The 20,152-nt window shown below is 53.1% G+C and overlaps 1 protein-coding gene across 3 annotated transcripts in view; it reads right to left on the bottom strand.

Moving 5' to 3' along the window:
* The window catches only part of Wscd2 (WSC domain containing 2), a 93,690-nt gene that overhangs the window by 27,746 nt on the left and 45,792 nt on the right, over positions 1-20,152 (bottom strand). For 2 of the 3 annotated variants that reach the window (XM_052755028.1, XM_052755031.1), the window contains exons 2-4: positions 14,867-15,786; positions 6,091-6,205; positions 3,659-3,843 (exon numbers count right to left, since the gene is read on the bottom strand). In XM_052755028.1, the coding sequence (XP_052610988.1) occupies positions 3,659-3,843; positions 6,091-6,205; positions 14,867-15,266 (700 nt within the window). In that variant the 5' untranslated portion in view covers positions 15,267-15,786. Of the gene's footprint in view, positions 1-3,658; positions 3,844-6,090; positions 6,206-14,866; positions 15,787-16,850; positions 17,735-20,152 lie in introns of all 3 variants that reach the window. The other variant, XM_052755030.1, reaches the window with a different exon arrangement.

Genomic DNA, 20,152 nt, shown 5'->3' with positions numbered 1-20,152 from the left:
CAGATGGTGAAGATTATTCCAACAAGACATTTGCTGAATCTGGACTGTTGCTCCTGGCTGAACACTGGTTTCTCGCTCACCTGGACTCTTCTGAGAAGAGAATTCCACTCGTGTCCCCTTGGCTCCTTCAGGCAGCCTCTGCAGTCTGCTTTGCTTACTCCCGTGGCTGAACCAACCCAACTGGCATCCAACTGTTACCCCAGGATTGTGGCTTCCTTGGAAGAGAGGATATACCTCCCACACTGCATCTACATGAAAGTGCACAGTGCTCTGCTTCAGTTCCTCCATATGCCATGTGCTGACTGCTGAGTGGGAGCCTAGTAGGCATCCTGGCTGGACATCTGGTCAACCGCCTGTCTTCTTGTCCACACTACCTTCATTCTTGTCTCAAGGGAAGCAGCCTTGAGGCTTGGGCTTTCCTTTAGTTCTCTGGTGGAAGGCTTCACACCTTGTATACCACATTCTGATGGTCTGAGGATGCAGAGTTCTCAGTAGAAATGACCGCATCTCCTTTTGGATATGACACAACACAAAGATGACAAAGATGCTTTTCTCAGGCAGGGGACGTCTACTATCACAGAGGTGGGCAGGCTGAACAAGGAGGATACATCCCTGCTCAGCCCAGTCCTCCCTACATGTGTAAGGACCACCTCACAGAAGAGATCCCCACCATCTATGTGTCTTATACATCTCACCTAATTGAGAAGCTTTTGATTTAAGTGTTACATCACAGAACTGGGGGTGGTGGTGTCCCAGGGTTATCTAGTCAGCGAGACACGCAACCTAAATCTTTCCCACCCATCCCAGGTACATCCGCAAGCAGCAGCAGCAGCCTCTCTAAGTGACTGCAACACTTTGAGGCCATCTTTTCAGATGGCCAACATGTCTCCATTTTAATGACTTGATATCAGTTCAAATGAAGTCAATCATGAGGATGGGGAATCTGCCACCCAAAGCCTTGTCGCACCGATGACCCGCCGCATGGGTTTTCTCTAGCTGAGATTTCCCACCTCCGAGCTTTGCCAGCTGGGTCTTCAGACCTGAACGGAGGTGACCGAGGCAGATGGTGTGACTGGTACATTTGCAAACTGGTAGCTCGTTCAACCCGGTTAGCTGCAGGGCAAAGCTTGCGCGAGGTCGCCAGAGTTCGGGACCTCAAGCCCTGTACACATTACCCAGTGATGCGCTGTTATAGAGACAGCCACAGAGAAGATACCCTGTCCCCACAGACAACCAGGCATGGAACTTCTGCCAAACACACCTGTGTATTCCTGCCTCCCTATACCGAGGATGGGAGCTGTGGGCCAACAGCCTGGAATAAGCTGTGGGCACCTTAGGGGTGTAGAACCCAGCTGTGCCTGGTAGCTCAGACCTGTCATCCCAGCTACTCTGGGGGTTGAGGCAGCGGCTTCACAAGTTCAAGGCTGCCTGGGCTTCAGACTGAGTTTAAGGCTGAAGATAGGGGTTGTAGAGAGCAGTTAACCTAGCATGTTTGAGATCCCGGGTTCCATTCCCAGGTACTGCAAAAGCCAAAACCCAAACGAAACAAGGTCACGGTAGTTCGAATGAAAATGTTCTCCATCATCGGCATTGGAACACTTGGCTCCCAGCTGGTGGTGCTGTTTGGGGAGGTTCTGGGAGACACAGCCTTGCTTGAGGAAGTAGGTCACTGGGGGTGGACGATGAGAGTTTTCGTTTGTGTTTGCTTGCTTATTTTTTGAGATAGGGCCTCATCTGCAGCCCTGGTTATTCTGGAACTCACTCTATAGCCCAGGCTGGCCTCGAACTCAGAGATCTGCCTGCCTCTGCCTCCCAAGTGCTGGGATTAAAGGCATGCGCCACCACCACCTGGAACTGGACTTTGAGAGTTCAAAGCCTGGTGCTATTCCCACTTGCCCTCTGCTCCACGCTTGCGGCTGAGATGCAATCGCTCAGCCTTCCGCTCCTGCCTCCCTGCCACGATGGCCTCTCCTCTCCCTGGAACCATGAACCCAAATAATCTCTTCCTTCTGTAAGCTGCCTTGGTTATAGTGTTTTCCCACAGCAAGAGAAAAGTAACAAGTACAAGAATTATTCCATTTAACAAGGTCTCCAGGGATATCGGGCATGCTGAAGTGGGGGCCTGGCTGAAGAGCCCCAGAAGCCTGCGGCTGGCTAGTTTTGTGTCAGCTTGACACAGGCTCAAGTCAGTTTAGAAGAGGAAATTGAAGTTGAGAAAAGGTCCTTGCCACGTCGGTCTGTGGGCGAGCCTGTGGTACACTTCCGTTGACTGATGTGGGAGGGGCCCAGCCCTGGGCTGATGGCTCTGGGTGTCCTAAGAAGGCAGGGTGAGCCAGCCATAAGGAGCACGCCAGTTAAGCCACGGTGCTGCATGGCCTCTGCTTCAGTTCCTGCCTTGGGAACAGCCCTGACATTTTGGGATGATGGACTGTGACGGAGAAGTGGAATTAACCCTTTCCTCCCCAAGTAACTTTTCTGTCATGGTGTTTATCACAGCAATAGAAACCCTGATGAAGACAAAGCTCTTCCTTTGTTTTTTTTTCCCCCTGCCTGTGTGGACCTGGGCAAAATTACTTCAATTCATAAAGCCTCCATTCCCTGTCTGTAGATAGCGATCGTTGCCAGTGGCAACTCCTGGGAAAGGCTGTGGGGAGGAGACATGGAGTCAGGCTTGCCCTGAGCATAGCACCTGGTCACCAGCAGACTCTAATAACTGGGACTCAACACTGCCTGCTCAGGAAGGGGCGGAGGGACGATGGCCGCAGCAGAGGCGTCTCCCCGTCCCTCTTCCACCACCCCCTCTCCTTAGTTTGCAAACTGCAGAGTTTTTCCAGCCAGGCTCAAGCTGGGAACACTAGCAAAGCCCAGGGGAACTGTGGGAAGTCTGCTGAGCTAGAGAAAGTCCCCCACTGCTCAGAGCCGTGACAAGGAGACAGGTTTCTCGCCTCAAATGGGAGCAAGTAAAAGCAATGCCTCATGCTTGCCTCTCCTCCCCCTCCCCCCTCCTCTCTTCCCCCTTCCTCCTTCCTCCTTTCCTTTCTTTTTAGTTTGTGGTCCTGGAGATTGAACCCAGGGCTTTGTGTGTGACAGGTGAGGCCTCTAACACTGAACTACATCCCCAACCCCCTCTCACCCCTTAAACTTGTTTTGAGACTGGTTCTCACTATGTTGCCTAGGCTGGCCTCGAACTTCCTCTGTAGCCCAAGCTGGCCTTGACTTGGAATCATGCCCCACCAGCCTCCCCAGGAGCAGGGACATCAGGCCTGAGCCGTGAGGTCTGGCTTTCCTTGTGTCTGTTTCAAAGGTCACTGTGACGATGACATGGCCTAGTCTGCATAAAGTGCTCGGAAGAGGACAAAGGCTTTGTGCCCTTACGGTCTCGGTTACTACATTGTCCTAGGCAATGGATACAATTTCATCTCAGAGGAGACAGGCCAAGGTCAGGTTCAGATTCAGGGGGCAGAGGAGGGCAGGGTCACAGGAATGTTTAGTGGCTGGAGTGAAGACCAGGGTGGGCGATGAAGCCTATGGTGGCTTTGGAGTGATGGGGTGTCCTAGAAGGTACAGGGCAGACACTGAGGATGAGACCATCAGGCCCTCGGAGTGGGCAGTGGAGGGCTAGCGTGCCACAGCAGAGGGGCGGGGCGAACTCACGTACACCTGCGGGCAGACTCCTGGGCCAGCTGTAGCCTGTAGACTGAGAGGCGGTTGACACCACCACACACACTGCCCCGCTCTCCCTTGCAGTCCATGTCACACTCCGCGTCGCTCACGTTGGCCGCCTGGATCTTGTGGCCACAGTAGCACTCAGCGCCGAACTCCAGCCCAGCGTACAGGTAACCCCTGGGGGAGGGCTGTTGTCAGGCAGGGCAGTATGGACAGGGAGACCCCGGGGGACAGGGGACGCAGTGGGAGAAACCCTGGGGAACAGGACCCTGAGACTTTGGGGTAACAGGAGGTGGACAGAGTCTCCCGGAGGCCTGGAGGCCAAGGGATGAGAACACAGGAGACTTCAGAAAGGAGACAAAGGGGTTGGAGGGGTCGGGACCTTGGGGGAGGAATGGGGGTCATAACTACTCCAAAGGGCAGGGTCACCTGTTGGGAGTCACAGAGGTGGGGAGTCAGAGGGCCCGAGGCACTGTGTGTGTGTGTGTGTGTGTGTGTGTGTGTGTGTGTGTGTGTGTATGTGTGTGTGTGTGTGTGTGTGCGGGGGGAATTCAGAGACCCCTGGGGACGGGGAGAACATCCTGGGGACACCCACCAGCCCTCATCACTGCCTGATGTGTTGTATCCCCATACTACTCTCCATGTCCATATTAACACTCATACTCACACATAACACACACATTCACTCTGTACACACACACACACACACACACACACACACACATACACGTTCGCTTATACATACACATACATATCCACACATTCACAGATACTCATACACACTCACTCATATATACACATTCACACACATATTCACATTCACCCATGTACACACACATTCACGCACATTCACTCTCGCACACACACACACATTCGTACATATACACACACATATGCACATACACATACATTCACTTGTGTGCACACACACACATTCACTCTTACATATTCACACACTCACAGATACTTTTATTCATACACACACACACACATTCACTCGTATTCACACATATACACACACACCACCGTCACCACCACCTCGCCCCTCCCCCATCCCTCTCTCACCACTGCAGAACCCAACCTCTGCCTTCCAGGAAGCATCACCCAAGGAGACACCTCATTGCCAGGTCCCCTGAGAAGCACTGGGGAGGAGGAGGAGGAGGAGGAGGCGGGGCGCTTGTATCCCTCTGGCAAGCTATAAAACCAAGCTCACATACCCAGCCAAGAAAAGAATTTCTTCCCCGAAAACAAAGCAAAACAAAATTCCAGGAGCCCTGAGGTTAGGCTATTTTTTCCTTGCCGTGGAATTCTTCCCTAAAAAGGATACGCAGTGGACACCAGTCTAAACACATGTGGGCTCTGGCTGAGGATTCCGGGAAGTGGGGGGTCTTGCCAGCCCCCTAACCACTGCGCTCCCAGAGACAGTCTCCAAAGCCATGAGGGCCCCTTAGAGAGAAATCTGCAAAAACATGTCCCTGGAGGAGCTGTCGGTGGCAACAGCTGTCTCCTGGGTCCCTATTCAGTGCTGGGTGGGTGGGCAGAGCCACCCAGGTTTGTGCCCACACATGCCCTGGTGACTTGTGGCATGCACCATCCACCTGCTCTCTCTGGTAGATGAAGCGAAAGCAGCTGACGTGACTGAGCATCTTGGAACCTCACTTGCCTCCATGTCCCTGTCTCTCTAAGCCTGTGTCTCAGACATTCCCTGGACCCCTCTCCTACCATGGAACCCACTGACAGAAGCAACCTTTCCCAAGAAAAGAAAAGTATTGATTCTGAAACAGGAGACAGCCGGTAACTCAGAGCCAGAAGGGATGATGGCTGAGGAGAAGGGGCATTGTTCTAGAGAGGGCTCAGTGATTCCAGCCAGGGAAGGGGCTTGTATGCCAGCTGAACCCCTGGCTTTGGAGCGCTGGGAGTCCACAGAGCGTTTGCAAACTGCCCTCTTAAAGAGTGGAGTTTAAAACCGGACATGACGGCACAGGCCTGCCATCCATCCACTCCCAGAGCCTGAGGCAAGAGGACTGAAAAGACTTATGGCCACACAAACACCATTTCTTAGACAGTCGGGTGTCAGGACTCCGCTCACCAAGGTAACCAGCTGACCATGCGTACCGTACCTTACCAGCTCCTCGGCACAGTGCTTACAGTTGCGGTCCTATGCCACAGACCACATTCGTATACATCTCTGTGCACACACATGTATGTGGATATATGCACACACATGCATGTACGCAAACACACACGCATGCACACACTTCAATCATGCATGCAATCCTTTGTTTCCATGGCCCCTTGTTCACCCTCTGACATTCTCTCCATGGCAAGGCAAAGAACACCATGGAAGGGACCCTGCCTTGGCGGAAAGGGTTGGAAGGGACATGTCCGGGGACATGGCAGAGGTGGTGGGGTGAGTGTCACTACCGTTCAGCACAGTTGTCCTGGCAACGGAAGACGGTCATCTTCTTGTAGTCGAAGAAGGACACGCCTCGCAGGGCCCGGCTCTGGGTGTCGTCCAGGTAGCAGCCGATGTACTTGGCTGTGAGGAAAGAGGAAGACTTAGGGACAGCTGTGGATGAAGCGGGAGGGCTGCAGGAGGAGGAGGTCCCTGTCACGGCCCTGGCTGTCTGGCTTTGCCAAGTGTGCCCTCAGGGCACAAACAAGGGGAGGGAAATGCTGGCCAGTCAGGGCAGTGGGCACTGATGGGTGAGGCTGCAGGCCCTGAAGACAGGAGGGACATCCGTTTCCTGGTGACACTGGCTCCTGGGGCCACGCCCCTAGCCCAGAAGGAGCCTCACTTCACCCAGGATAGGCCTGTTTTAGTGGCCATGGAGGGTCTGGAAGGTCCGCTCCTTGCTGTGGGCTGCCTCAAGGGTCTCGCTGCACTTGGACAGTTCAAGGTTCAGGTCTCCCTGCACTCCGTTACTTCCCAGCTCTGGTCTATGGGGCTTCGATGGGCGGACCTTCCCAAGGCCTGTTTTCCGTGCCGTGGGGATGGAACCACCCATCGGTCTGCTGGAGTGGAAGGACTCACAAATGCTCCTATTGTACCGTCTTGTATGTGCTGGGTGCAAGGTTCTGGTGAGCAGAATGAGAAACTGGCCATTCACTGGGCAGGGTAAGCCACTTTACAGTTTATATCTCTGGTGGACTTGAGTGAATGCTCCCATCCAAGAGTCACTTTAAACGATATCTAAGAACCATCCAGTTGTTAACACCGTGAACACATCGCTTTTCTGTTTGTCAACCGGAAACTCACACACAAAGACAGCACTTTACAGTTTGTGCACAATCTCTTCTCGCTTTTTCTTAACATGTCCCCAACACCTGGATGCAAGCTGCAGTCGATGCTTTACACACACAACTTACTGAATCCTCCCCAAGACTCTGAGAGAACATTATCTCTATTCTGCGGTCCAGAGAGGTGGTCATCTGCTCAGGGTAACACAGTTTGTACAAACGAAGCCAAGGTTGGACACACACAGCCTGGCTCCAGATCCCTCTTCTGGGTGGTTGGGACGTGCCTGCACACTGGGAAGACCTGGCATTCTCTTTCATAGCTCACAGCTGGATAAAGATTCACGTGCGGGCCTCTGGGACCCGCACAGGCTCTTCTTGCCCCTTCCCTTGGAAGAGAAGGACCCAGCCAGGTCCCAGAATTAAATGGAGAAGGACCCAGCCCGGTCCCAGGGAGAGACGAAGAAAACCTCAATGCCATGTGATGCGTCTCTGCCTAGGAGGCTGCCCAGGTTAAACAGGAAGGGATCCTCTCCCTGTCCTTGGACTTGGGGGCGGGGCTTGCGGGGGGATGCACCCCCACCACATGTGGCTGTTGCTCTGCCGAATACCAATCTCCATCCTGGCAATCTGGACTTGCTTCACAAGACAGAGGTGATGGGCTCCGCTGAGAACAGTCTGGCTTCAAAGGGAGAACTGCTGCTCTAGCCGCGCCCGGCCCCCATCCCTCCTGTGAGCTCATCACTAGGGACAACTCCGGAGGGTCCTGCTGGCCTTTGTTCTTTCTGGCATCCTAAATGCCTCCCATCTCAGAATCTCAGCTGATAGGGTGCTGTAGGTGCAGGGCAGGGTCTCCCACATGCTTCACTTGGGGCCTAAGCTTGTTTATTTCTGTTTCAGGTAAAACCCAGGGCCCGACACATACTCACTCAGCACTCTGCCATGGAGCCATGCTCCCAGCCTTCTTGACTTTTTGAAACTCAAATTTCACAAGCTTTTTAGGAACCCTTTTTTAAAAAGTGCATGCCTGTGCATGCGTGTGTATGTGTGTTTGTGTGCAGATGAATCCCCTGGAGTTACAGGAGGTTGTGAACTGCCTGATGTGGGTGCTGGGACCGCACTACTCATGTCCTCTACAAGGGCAGCGTATGCTCTTAACTGCTGAGCCATCTCTCCAGCCCCACTGGGATCCATTTTACAAACAGGAAAGCCAGTCATTAGGACATTAACATCCTCTTGTCTCTGCCTCCTGAGTGCTGGGATTATAGGCAGATCTCACCTGCCTCCCTACAGGGGTTCCCTGACCCAGTTAGGGTCGGTAGCACTGCCCACCCACCAGCCTGCTGGACTCAAGGCAGGGCATGAGGTCCATGCCCCGAATTCTTACAGATTGAAGCTGGCAGTGCAGACCTGCCTCCCCTGGCTCATGACACTGGCATTCTGCCAGACCAAATATGACAACAGCCAGTACCAAGTTCTGTCTGTGCAGGAGGGCAGTAAGTGGTGGTGGGGGGGAGGAAGAGAGAGAGTGAGGAGGAGAGAGGGAGGAGAGAATTAAGAAGTGTTGAAGCCCAGGTATCAGATCTTTTCTGCAGCCCAGTGGCATGGCAGGACAGACGGACACCCCCCAGAACCCTGATGCTGAAGCTCATTGACTTGCTGAAGCCGCCCACAAGGAAGTTCTTAGACCAAACCCAAGCCCAGGCTCGTCTCCTCCAAAGCTGCCATTTCTGGCATATTACCCTGAGGCAGGACCCTGGAGTTTTCTCCACCCTGCTCATACACTAGGGTCGGGGACAGAGAGGGAGGACTCCCTGGGGTTGGTGACAGTTAGGGTTGGATCACATGTCCTTCTCCCCCAAGTCTAGACTTTCAGTCTGAAACGATATGCTCACTATGGCAGAGAATCCTTTTTCAGTTGGTATCGTATTGTTTGGGGGATGGAACCCAGAGCTTTGAGAATTCAGGGGTCTACCTGGACCATCAAATGGTGCTCAACTCTACCAGGCTGTCCCCAGGCTAGCATTAAACTGAGATGTCCCATATTTGTTGAAAGAACACGAGAATGTCTGTTCCCTCATCTGTCAACAGAAGGGAAACACAGGGTCCTCTGTGCTTTGAACACAGAGATTTGAACACAAGCCTGTCACAAACTATTGCCCCGTGAAGTCACTGTCAGGATACACAAGCTGAGTTGATTTTCCTACCTCCCCTGGGCAGGACCAGGTGGCTTCTCCCTGCCAGCCAATCTGGTCCCAACCCCTGGAATGTCACAGCACTGTCATGTTTGAGCTCAGCCTTGTGATGGACAACCCTGGAACCCTCCTCAGCCTTTCCTGGGACCTGTGCTCAAATCCCACTGCAGTGGCAGACCCTCTCAGAGGCAGGGGAGTTCAGGTATGTAAAATAGGGACACTGTGTCACAGGCCACATGAAGGGGGATTAATGGCTGAGTTCACACAATCCATCAGCATTTCTAGGACCCCAGAGACCACTGAAATATCTAAGGGGCCCAGGCTGGCATTTATGCCCAGCCCAGAATCCAGCATGTGAGGACTCCTGCACTGAATTCTCCTCTCTTCACACTTTTTTTCGGCTCTCATTAATTTTTTTCATGGAATTCCCCTGTCTCTGATGGAGGCCATCTGCTAAGAGGGTGGTTGAACGTAAGCAGGTTTGCATGCTTTTTTTTCTGTACTGTTGTGAACAGGCTTCTGAGGTATCCCGCTGTGCCAGAGTCAGCCAGACCTGGGTTTGAGGCACCTAGCCACAGAATTGGGCTCCCGGAGACATCATTTCCCCACTTGACAAGTGGGATTAGAAACTCTGCCGGGGATGCCTTGAGGAGACCTGTGTCTTATGCGCAGCCCCTGCCCAAGAGGAGACACCAGATTCTTAAGCCCAACACCTCAGAATATTGCCTGTGGTAGATGGTCACACTGTCCCTGGATTAGGTGATGATGTCAGTTGGAGGTGGGCGACCCCAAACCAACAGAGCTGATGATCACGTAACCAAAGGAGACGAAAGAGGACACTGGACAGAGTGTGTGGCACCTATGAATGGAATCAATGAATGAGTGGAGATATGTGCATATATATTTATATAAAAATATATATACCGTTTGAGTGTATGTATGTTCACAGGTATATGTGCACATATGTGTGTATATTTGTGTGTAGGGTGGACATTCATGTATCTGTGTACTTGTGTGTGTGTGTGCACATGTGTATGGGGCGAACACTTCCATACGCATGTGCACACTGTAGCCAGCTAGCATCAGGTGTTGCTCCTCAGGTGTTTTCTACCTTGCCTTTTGAGTCAAAGTCCCTCACTGGCCAGGAACTCACCTCGTGAGCTAGCCTGTGAGCCCCAGGGACCTACCTGTCTCTGCCTCCCCAGTCCTGGGATTTCGAGCGTGGACTCAAGCCCAGCTTTTCTTACGTGAGCTCCGGGTCCTCGTGCTTATGTGCAAAACACTTTACCAACTGAGCCGTGTCCCCAGCTGGGTTATACGGCTTAAGAAAGAGATACTGGGTGCTGGAGAGCTGGCTCAGAGGTTAAGAGCACTGACAGTTCTAGAGTCCTGAGTTCAATTCCCAGCACCCACATGGTGGCTCACAACCATCTGTAATAAGATCTGGCGCCCTCTTCTGGCCTGCAAGCATGCATGTAGGCAGAACACTGTATCCATAATAAATAAATAAATCTTAAAAAAAAAAAAAAGGAAGGAAGAGATACTGTCCCTCCACCGTGAGCAATAAAGACTTTGGATTCTGAGAGAATTGGGACAGAGTCTGTTCCGCCTTTTAAGCTGCTGTGTGTGTGACCTTGGGCAGGTCATTTAACTTCTCTGATCCTCTGGTTCTCGGTGAGAAATGGGACTCAATCATTTCTACATGAAGTGTCTGAGTCTTCCACCGGAGGAGATGGGGAGTGGGCTTCCCTGCTGTTCCTGAACAGGGTCACACAGCCCTCCCCATGTCCCTCCTTCATGCTCAGCCCAAGCCTCCCTGTTATCTGAAGGAAACTTTGAAATCAAGCTGGGTCTCACTCCCCGGCTCTCCCCGACCAGTTGTGTGGCCCAGACAACTCCTGTGACTTCTGTGCAGTTCCCTCCCTCAAGGGCAGAACCTGGGGCAACTGGCTCAACCTCTCTGCTCCCGTGTTCCTTCCTGGTTAGATGGGGTCGTGAAGCCACTCCCTGGCTGTCGTGGGGTTGGGAGCGATGTGCGATGCGTGCACACTGTTCCAGGCAGTGCCTGGCTCTCAGCACCCTCCATTTGACTCATGGCCATCAGAGGTTGGGTGCTTCCACGGAAGCTCGGAGATATGACGTGACCTGCTCAAGGCTATGCTGAACAACTTGCAGCACTGAGATCTGACCCCTGGTCTGGGGGCTCAATGCTCATGCTCTCACAAGACAGGCAGACAACAGACCAGTGCTGGCTGCACCTAGGGATCTGACTTCTCATCTGGTGCCAGCTCCACCTGGATGCAGTTCTTCCCTTCCCCCTCTTGGCCCCACGGGCTCTGAAGTTCAAGTCCTGCATGCCCACATCCAGCAGGGCACCTGCCAGCTTGGGAGGGAGCCAGGCTTCAGTCAGGTCAGAGAAGCATTTCGATTTTGGTGGTGCTGATCTCAGGTGATGAACCCCAAATAAGCTTATCAACAGACGGGCTTCATCTGTGTTTTCCTAATGATGCTGCCTGCCGAGAGCCCGGAGCTTGGGGCTACTTTTCTATATCCTTCCCCTTCTCTCTTTGCATTTCATAAAATATGTATAAGCTTGATGGACTGGGCTGTGCCCAGCATTCAGAAGAAGGCTCCCATGCTTTGGAAGTCAATCACCCTCGTTTCAAACTTCAGTTATCCTGCAAACAACCTGTGGAACCAGGGGAAGCCATTGCTCTCTGAATTCAGTCTTATCGTGCGCAAAATGGACCAAAAGGGCCTCTGATTCATGGAGTGGCATTGGTTAAATAAAGCAGCCAATCAACCCAACATGGTCCAGTCCACAGGGAAGCTACCAAGTGACATATCATCACAAACCAGAGGGTGTGGCGGGCACACGCATAGACCACCCCATCCTAAGCCATGAGCAGGAAACAAACAGCATTGAGCATGGCGTGGGTGATCAGTAAATGTCATTGTTACTACCAACAGCCATAGTGGCCATCTGTTGGTCCCTCAGCATCCCACAGTGGCAGGGCCCAGCATCCCTTGTGACCCAACACATGTATGAAATGCGGTATTTGCACAGAACTCCCTCACATGTTCTGCCGTTCTAAGTGACGCTGGGCCCTAACACAGTGTGAACTCTGGAAATACAAGTGGGGATTCCCTGTATGTTTCTTACAAATGTATTTTTTTCCTCAGGTGTTTTTTGTTTGTGGTTGCCTGAAACCCAGGGTATGAACCCTCAGCCATGGAGAGCTGACTGCGTTTCATTCTCACAACCCACAGGGACATCATCGCACAGATCCACTGCCACAGGAGCTCCTGCTTGGCAACGGAGCAGAAAAGAGCATTTGGTTAGACTTGGAAGGGACAGTGTTCTGGAGGTGGACAAAGCTGAAACTCGGAGGTCTCCTGGCAGAGGGAGAGTCAGTCACACATTCATTTACCCATCCAGTCACTCTTTGGTCCACTGGGTGCAGCCAGGAGCCACAGCGCTGTACCTGGCGCTGTCCCAGGTGCTGACGGGTTGAGCGGGACAAGACTGGAGTGGACGCCCCTACCCTACCGGAGCACGGAGTGCAAAGAAAACGGTTGGACAAGCAAGATGCCTGTGGATGGTGATGCACTTGGCAGCAGGGTAAAGCTAAGGAGTGTGACTGTGACCAGGCATGGAGTGGAGCTCGTTAGGACCTCTGGGAATTAATTGGCTATGGGAGGCAGGGCCATGAGAGGCAGGGCCTCAGGGGTGACTACAAGGAAGGGAGCTGTGCAGACATGTAGGGGAAGAGTATATGGGCCGAAAGGGCAGAGGTCCCGGAGCAAAGAGAGCAAAGTGCTCAATGAACAGGAAGAAGGACCGTGGGGGTGGAGTGTGGGAGGAAGCTGAGAGCTTAAGGAGCAGACTGGCCAGGACTCTGGGGGCTTTCAAAGGATCGGCTGGTGTTCGGAGTGGTCAGAGGCAGAGCTTGAGTGGAGACTATGGAAAGAGGGCAATTTCTCTCTCGATAAGGCCAGACTCTCATGCCTTGCCGTGCTAAGACCTGGCCACTGTCTGAGTAGATCCCGGGGGTACTTTCTGAACATTGATAGCCAACTGCCAGTTTTGTCCCAGCTGTATTGCCAGATCCTTGCCTGACCCGTGTCCCACTGGACTCTCAGGACTGCCTGGAGGGGAGCCATCGTTAGGTCTGTGTGACAGGCATGGAAACCGAGCCATTGCCTGGACCACACCGGTGGTGAGGTGTCTCCTCACCACTCTGTGAGCTCTGGGATCTCTCATAGAGTGGGGAAGGTGGAGTCTCCTGGAGAGCCAGGTTCAGGCTGGGACTGGGACAGGGGCACCTGTCCTTAGGACGGGTCTCTTTGTGAATCCTGTGCCTTGCAGGGATGGAGAAGGGCATCCTACAGTGCCACACAAAGACTTGTGGTACCAATCCTCACCCTAAGCTCTCTGGGCTTCCTGCACACCCTCCCATATTAATCTCAAGGGCTGTGGCTATGGCAGGTTTCCCTATCCTGCTGGTCACATGGTATCTGCCAGTGGAGTGGGGACACCATCAGAGAAAGTCGAGAACCTGGGCTGACGGTGCTTAAACCCCAGGTTATACTGAGACTAGCTGTGCAGCTCTGGGCCAGCCTCTTCACCTCTCGAACCTCGGCTCCCACATCTGGTTCTCGCTCATTTTTAATTTATTTTGTTTTCAGTTATGTATATGTGTGGTGGCTCTGTGCCAGAGGCACAGGATCCCCCTGGAGCTGGAGGTATAGGTAGGTATGAGCCACCCAATGGGTGCTGGGAATGAAACCCTGGTCCTCTCTGCAAGAGCAGCATGCAGCTGTGCTCTTAACTTCTGAGCCATCTCTCCAGCCCCATTTGTTTGTGAGTCGGGGTCTCTAGCCTAGTCTGGCCTCCAATTCCCTATGTAGGTAACTGAGAATGGCTTTGAACTTCCAACTCTCCTATTTCTGCCTCCTTTGTTCTGGGATTACAGGTGTGCACTATCCTGCCTGGGGATCAAGCCCCTGGGGATCATGCCTGCTGGGGAAAGGCTCTATTAACTGAGCCACACCTCCAGCTTTCCACATCTGTTAATCAAGGCAGGCACCGCTCATCTGCGCCCTGTTCAAGCCTGTGAAATGTACCGGTAATCAAAATCCTTTGGGCTGTAAAAGGCTGAGAAAATGCAACAAGGCATTTACCCAGGGCAGTGTTAGCGCCCAGAGCTCCATCACCACGACAGAGCTCGGCAGATGGAGAACTCTTTGGCATGGCCATAGCTTCGCTTTGCTAAGTATTTTCCATCAATCCTGGGCTCCTGGTGTCCTTTTTTCACTTTAAGACAGAGTCTCAGTATATAGCCCAGGCTAGCCTCCAACTCCTTCCACCTCAGCCTCCCCAGGGCAGAGATGAAGGTATTCACCACTCTGGCCAGCTGTCTCCCTGTCTTTAAACAGGCAGGGTAGCTGTTTAGTACCATGGAGATGATTCTGCATGTGTCAAGTGCTCACCACAGATCCTGGGACATTCAGTGCTCTGCAATCACTGATGCTGGAGTTTTTGTGTGTGTTTAATAAGCAGCGATAAAGGGAACAGGGATTCTAAACTGAGGCAAGTGTGGGGTTCGTATGGGATTTACCAACCGAAGGGCTAGTGGCTGCTAATTACGGATGACAGCGCTGATTTCCTACCTCCGTGTGTCTGGAGCTCCTCAACCAGCTGCTGGCTGTTATTTCTGCATTTGTGTTCTGTATCCTGTATTTTCCCCGTCCCTCCAGGCTCTTACCTCTCTCCTCTTCCTTTTCCTTCTCCTTCTCCCGGACAACCCTCCCTTTGAGGGCTCGGCTCCAGGCTCCCCCGTAGTCACCCAGCTTGGCTCTCTCGCTGGGCTCCTTGCTCTTGAATGAAGGTCCGTATCTGCGTGAGATGCTGGAGGTCTCCCCCGTGTCCCGGAAGCCTCTGCCCAGGTGCAAGTCGCCCAGGAAGGGCAGCTCGGCTCCTTCTGCTGGGCTCCCCGCGGCAGGGCTTGCCTGGCTCTGGGGCACCGCCGGCTGGCCCACGAAGCCGGAGTGCAGAAAGACGAGGCTCCCAGCGGTCAGGTAGAGAGCCAGCAGGGTAAAGAAGCGCACGGGCTTCCTGCGGAAATACCGGAAACACCGCTGGAACTTGAACCAGAGCTTGGCCATAGCAGGATCATTCCGGACTGGCTCGGGGCTGGCTGGGCTGATGGCTGGGAAGGGGCGTGGAGGGCGTGGCTTCCCAGGACACCTTAAGAATGCAACTCCGAGGGCGTGGTATTCTGGTCCTTCCACAGAGGAGATACTGTAGCCAGAAAGCAAGCCCAGGCTGGGCTGAGGACAGGGAAACGAGGACAGAGGTTCTGGAGTCCCGAGGTCAACGTGAGCTGCCTGGGGCCAAGAAAGGGGACCTACAGGATTCGGTCTCCTTTCCCCACATCTCGGTCCTCATCCCAGAGTGCGGCTGAAGAACTCTGGTGACAAGGACTAGGGGAGGGAGCCCAGCAGCTGCAGGTCACTTTGGCCCCTTCTAAGTCTCTTTTGGGCTGTTGAGCTTGGTTAGTTCACTGCGGGCTCTGATGCTGGCCTCTCCTCCAGCTCCAACGGGCGACCAAGCTGTGTGCCACCTTCTGGGGACTCCCGCTCGAAGGCCTCCATCTGGTCAAGCTTCAGGGCACTGGGCTGCCACCTGCAAAACAGCAGTGGACACGGGCATGAGCCCCCCCCCCACCACCACCAAAACCCAGAATGTAAAGAGGTTCTGAGCAACCTCAAAGGGGTATGCGGAGGCCCCGAGAGGGCTGAGGACCAACTACAATGGAAGGAAGCACCTTGAGAGAAGGTGGCTTGGGTTCCAGGGCTGCAGAGCCCGGTCTTTGCTCTCCGACACACAGGAATTGGGGTGCTTCAATCTTAGTAAGGATTGAAGTCCGGGGGAAAGCTTGACCTCAGTCAACCACAAGACCCTATGCATTATTTGTGTACATCTGTCCCTCAGAATCCACAGGGCATTGGGTCCCAGAGAGGTTCAAGTGTCTTGGGTACAAAGGCAGGGTTTGTATAGGCTAGGCGCACACCCTCCTATGGATTTCCAAACATCTCACATGTCTTAGAACACCTAACACGGATGTCAGTGCTCAAGAGTTGTTACATAGTACTTAAAACAATGGCAAAGGAGGACTTTCCTATACATTCACTATGGACCCTGTGTGTGTGTTTGTGCGCGTGTGTATTATGAGTGTGTAGTATTTGTGTGTGTGGAGGCCAGAGGTCAATATTGAGTAGCTCCTCCAGTCACCCTGCCCTCCTTGTGTTTTGAACCAGGGTCTTTCCAATACTGACAGATAATTCGGCAACACTGCCTGGCCAGTGTGCTCCAGGTATCTTCCTGCCTCTGCCTTCCCAGTGCTGAGTATCCGAACTCAGGTCCCTTTGCTTATGTGGCCAGTTCTTTGCCAACTGCGCCGTCTCCTCAGCCCTAGACATTTTCCCCCCTCACTTGTGTTCTACCCACGGTTGGCTGGATCTGTCTGTAGAAGGTGCCAACAGGGCAGGCCCAAGCTGCTTGCTCCTCTCTTCCTAAACAGGCTTTGTATATATTTGTCAAACAAACACAGACGGGTGGGTTCCCTTCGTCCAAAGAAAACCTCAGAGACTTTCTGAGCCCAAACTCATTCATATCGCTTCCTCAAGGAAGAGTTAGGGAGGCCAACTGTGTCCCAGCGATAGCCGAGATGCAGAGGTAAAACCCACCTCCCGAGGGCATGTGTTCTAGTGCAGAAATCAAATCCTCCACAGGCCATCGTCTAGAGAGGGAAGCAGGCCTAGGAAGCAGCACATCCGTGCGATCGGTATTTGCTGAGGGCCTCCGGGTGGCCAGCTCAGCTCCGCAGGCTGTCTCGTCTGCTCTCTCCTGTCTTACAGGTGAGGGATGTGAGGGCTTCAATGAGTGGGGGGCGGCATGAGATTTGAAACCACGCTTTTTTTGTTTGTTTTAGACAGGGTCTCATGTAGCCCAGGCTAGACTCAAAACTTGTTCTGTAGCTGAGGCTAGCCCTGAACTCCTCCTGTTCTTTCTGCTTCTACCTCCCAAGTGCTGGGATTACAGGTAAGTGCCATCCTGCTTGGTCAAACCACAGCTCTTCCCGTGTATTCTGTGTCCCGTGTACTCTGGACACTGCCCGGCAATTCAGAGGTAGCCACGGAACAAAAGAGCCCGTCTCTTTCCAGCTACTGCAGCAACGTCCTCTGGTCAGGGATTCTCCGAGGAGGGTATGATGAGCTCCCGGTTAGGAATTCGAGTCCCTCCTGGAGCTGATGAGAAGCTCTGGCTTTCTAGCTAGCATCTCTGTCGTCACAGGTGGCCCCGGAGAGTGCTCGTGGGCACACAAAGTTGAGAACCAAAAACACGACGTAGATGAACTGTTGGGCAGTGCTGTTTCATGTTACCACCAGCAGGGGGTGACAGGGTGCTCTCAGCCAAGGCGAGGGGGACCCAACCGTCCACCACCAACGGAAGTTGCGGCTCTGGGTAGCTCCTCAAGGCTCACAGCAGCATGGGAGCTTCACTGCGGTTTCAGGTGGTGTCTGCCGCCCCACTCATTCAGAAGCTCACCTCTTACTGCACCGACCACCTCCTAGGCATGCAAAACATAAAAATCCACGCACTTGTGGCACCAAACATTCCTCCCTCTGTCCATCCATCACCCTCAACCATCTACCCACCGGTTAATTTATCCACCCACCTACCCATCCGTCCTTGCGTTCATCTGTTAGTCTGTCTTCTTCCTGCAGTCCACCCACCCATCCATCCCTGCACCCCTCCTTCCGTCCGACTCTCCACTCAGCCGGGTACTTCCTGTTCTTCCACTCACATAAAACCCAGCAGGGAGATGGCTCAGCAGGTAAAGGTGATTGTCGCCAAATCTGGAGATGCAAGGTTAGTCCCCAGGAACCCACAGAATGGATGGAAAGAGAGAACTGATTCCTGTCCACTGACCTCCACATGCATGCTGTGGCATGATCCTACGAAGATGCCCACAGACAGACAGACAGACAGACAGACACACAAATAAATAAATAAATAAATAAATAAATAAATAAATAAATGTAATTTCAAAAATTTAAAATATGTTCATCCTGACTGTATGTGCTAGGAACACAAGAATGAAAAAGTTACTCTCTATTTTCAGGGAACTTTTAGTCAACCAAGGGAGAAAGCAGGCCACTCCACAGTTGCTATGTCAACTAGACTGTGAGAGAGCCCTGCAGGGTGTGTATCTCGTGACACAGAACAGCAACATATTAACAGTGTTTGATAATCACTTACACGGGCCGCTCCACACATGCACACTCACACACACACGCACACATACTCTCACACACACGCACACTCACATAGACATGCACACCCACGTGCACACTCTCACACTCTGAGTTAGTTCCCACAACAATTCTGTGAAGTTCTATGTTGTCTTACGGAGCTGAGAACTGAGTATCAGAGAAGTTAGTTAACTTATCCTGAGACACACAGCTGGTAAGTGGAAGGCGGGCTATGAGGAACCCTAGGACTTTAGCATCTGCTTCAGAACGATAGGCCCAAGCCCATGAGAAGAGACAAGTCTTTGCACTGAGGTCCCAGATTGGGGTTTAAAGTGTCAGGAGATTTGGGGACCCCACCAACCCTGGAGTATGGGGACCTGTAGCAATGGAGGGTCTATAACTACCTGGGGAGAGAGGTGGGAGAGGGCTTCCCCAGGAAGCAGCCAGTCTGGGACAAGCAGATAACCCTCTGGGTAGAGGACAGCTGAGGAAGAGCCAGGCCGGGAGGTAGGCAGGAAAACAGTGGGCAGAGCCAGACCACAAGGGTCCTGAGTGCCATGGCCCTGCTAACTCACAGAACTCACCGCCTTGCTAAGGGCACAGACCTCACCGAGGTTTCATGATCCCTACATTTTAGCCTTTTAATTTTTTTGAGACAGTGTCTCCATGTAGCCCAGGCTGCCTCAAACTCACCACGTAGTTAAACATAACCTAGAACTCCTGATCTTCCTGCCTTCGCCTCTCAAGTGCTGGGGTTTCGGGAGTGCACCACAGACCTGGTTTAAGGGGTGCTGGCGATTGAACCCAGGGCTGCCTGCATGCTAGGCAGACGCTCTACCAACCGAGCTGCATCCCGAGCTGATGCTGCACTTTAGAAGCCAGTGCCTTGTGGGGACTTATGTGCCATGGAGAGAGGAAGTCAGGAGTCACTCGAGTGCTTTGAGGGTCCCCCTCAGCTCTGTAGATCACAGATCTTTAGATCCAAGTGTGGGCCCTGGACAGTCGCTAGCCTGGATTCATAGTGACTTGGAGAGACACCTGTCTCCACCAGCCTTGGGTTACTCAACTCTCCACGCTCCTGCTTATGTTGTTGGAGGACTGAATGAAAGTGAGGGAGACAATGGAATGCTCAAGGCTCATCCGCCTCCCCCAGGCTCCCGTGAGCAACTGGGAAGCTATTTCCTACATCAGTGAGGGACACCCCATTGGTCCCGGCAGCCATTCCCTCACTGAGGGTGTCTCTGGGGCTGGCTCCTTGCTTGTTCCCTCTATGTTCTTTATAGCACCCCACATCTTTACCCCTAAGTGGCTGCCGAGTGGGCGTCGGGGAACATTTAACTCATTAGCAGCTGACAGAAGACAGAAAGAGGTGGGCACGGAGGGGGCAGGGGACCGAAGGAAGAGGGGCAGAGTTCGGGGGCTGTGCCACCCCACCGTTGGCGGGAGGGTGCGAATGTGAACTTCTTACCCACACCCTCCTGCCAGGACTAGAGGGGAGAGCACCCTGAAGTCTGAACCTCTCACTCCATGTCTTAGCCCCAGCACCTGGTGTACAGCAGGCTCCCAGGAAACAGCAGTGGAGGGGGTGAGGACGGAAGGGACCTCCCCTCACCCCAGGGCTTCGTACTAAGGTCCGAACGATGTGCTCAGGTAATAGCCATGTGTGTGTGTGTGTGTGTGTGTGTGTGTGTGTGTGTGTGTGTGTGTGTGTAAATTTGGGTCTCTGAGGGGGC

Source organism: Peromyscus californicus, unplaced genomic scaffold (assembly GCF_007827085.1).
Source record: "Peromyscus californicus insignis strain IS unplaced genomic scaffold, ASM782708v3 Scaffold_2__1_contigs__length_46816999, whole genome shotgun sequence".
NCBI lineage: Eukaryota > Metazoa > Chordata > Mammalia > Rodentia > Cricetidae > Peromyscus > Peromyscus californicus.
The sequence above is the reverse complement of the archived record's forward strand: the minus strand, read 5'-3'. Positions and strand labels throughout refer to the sequence as shown.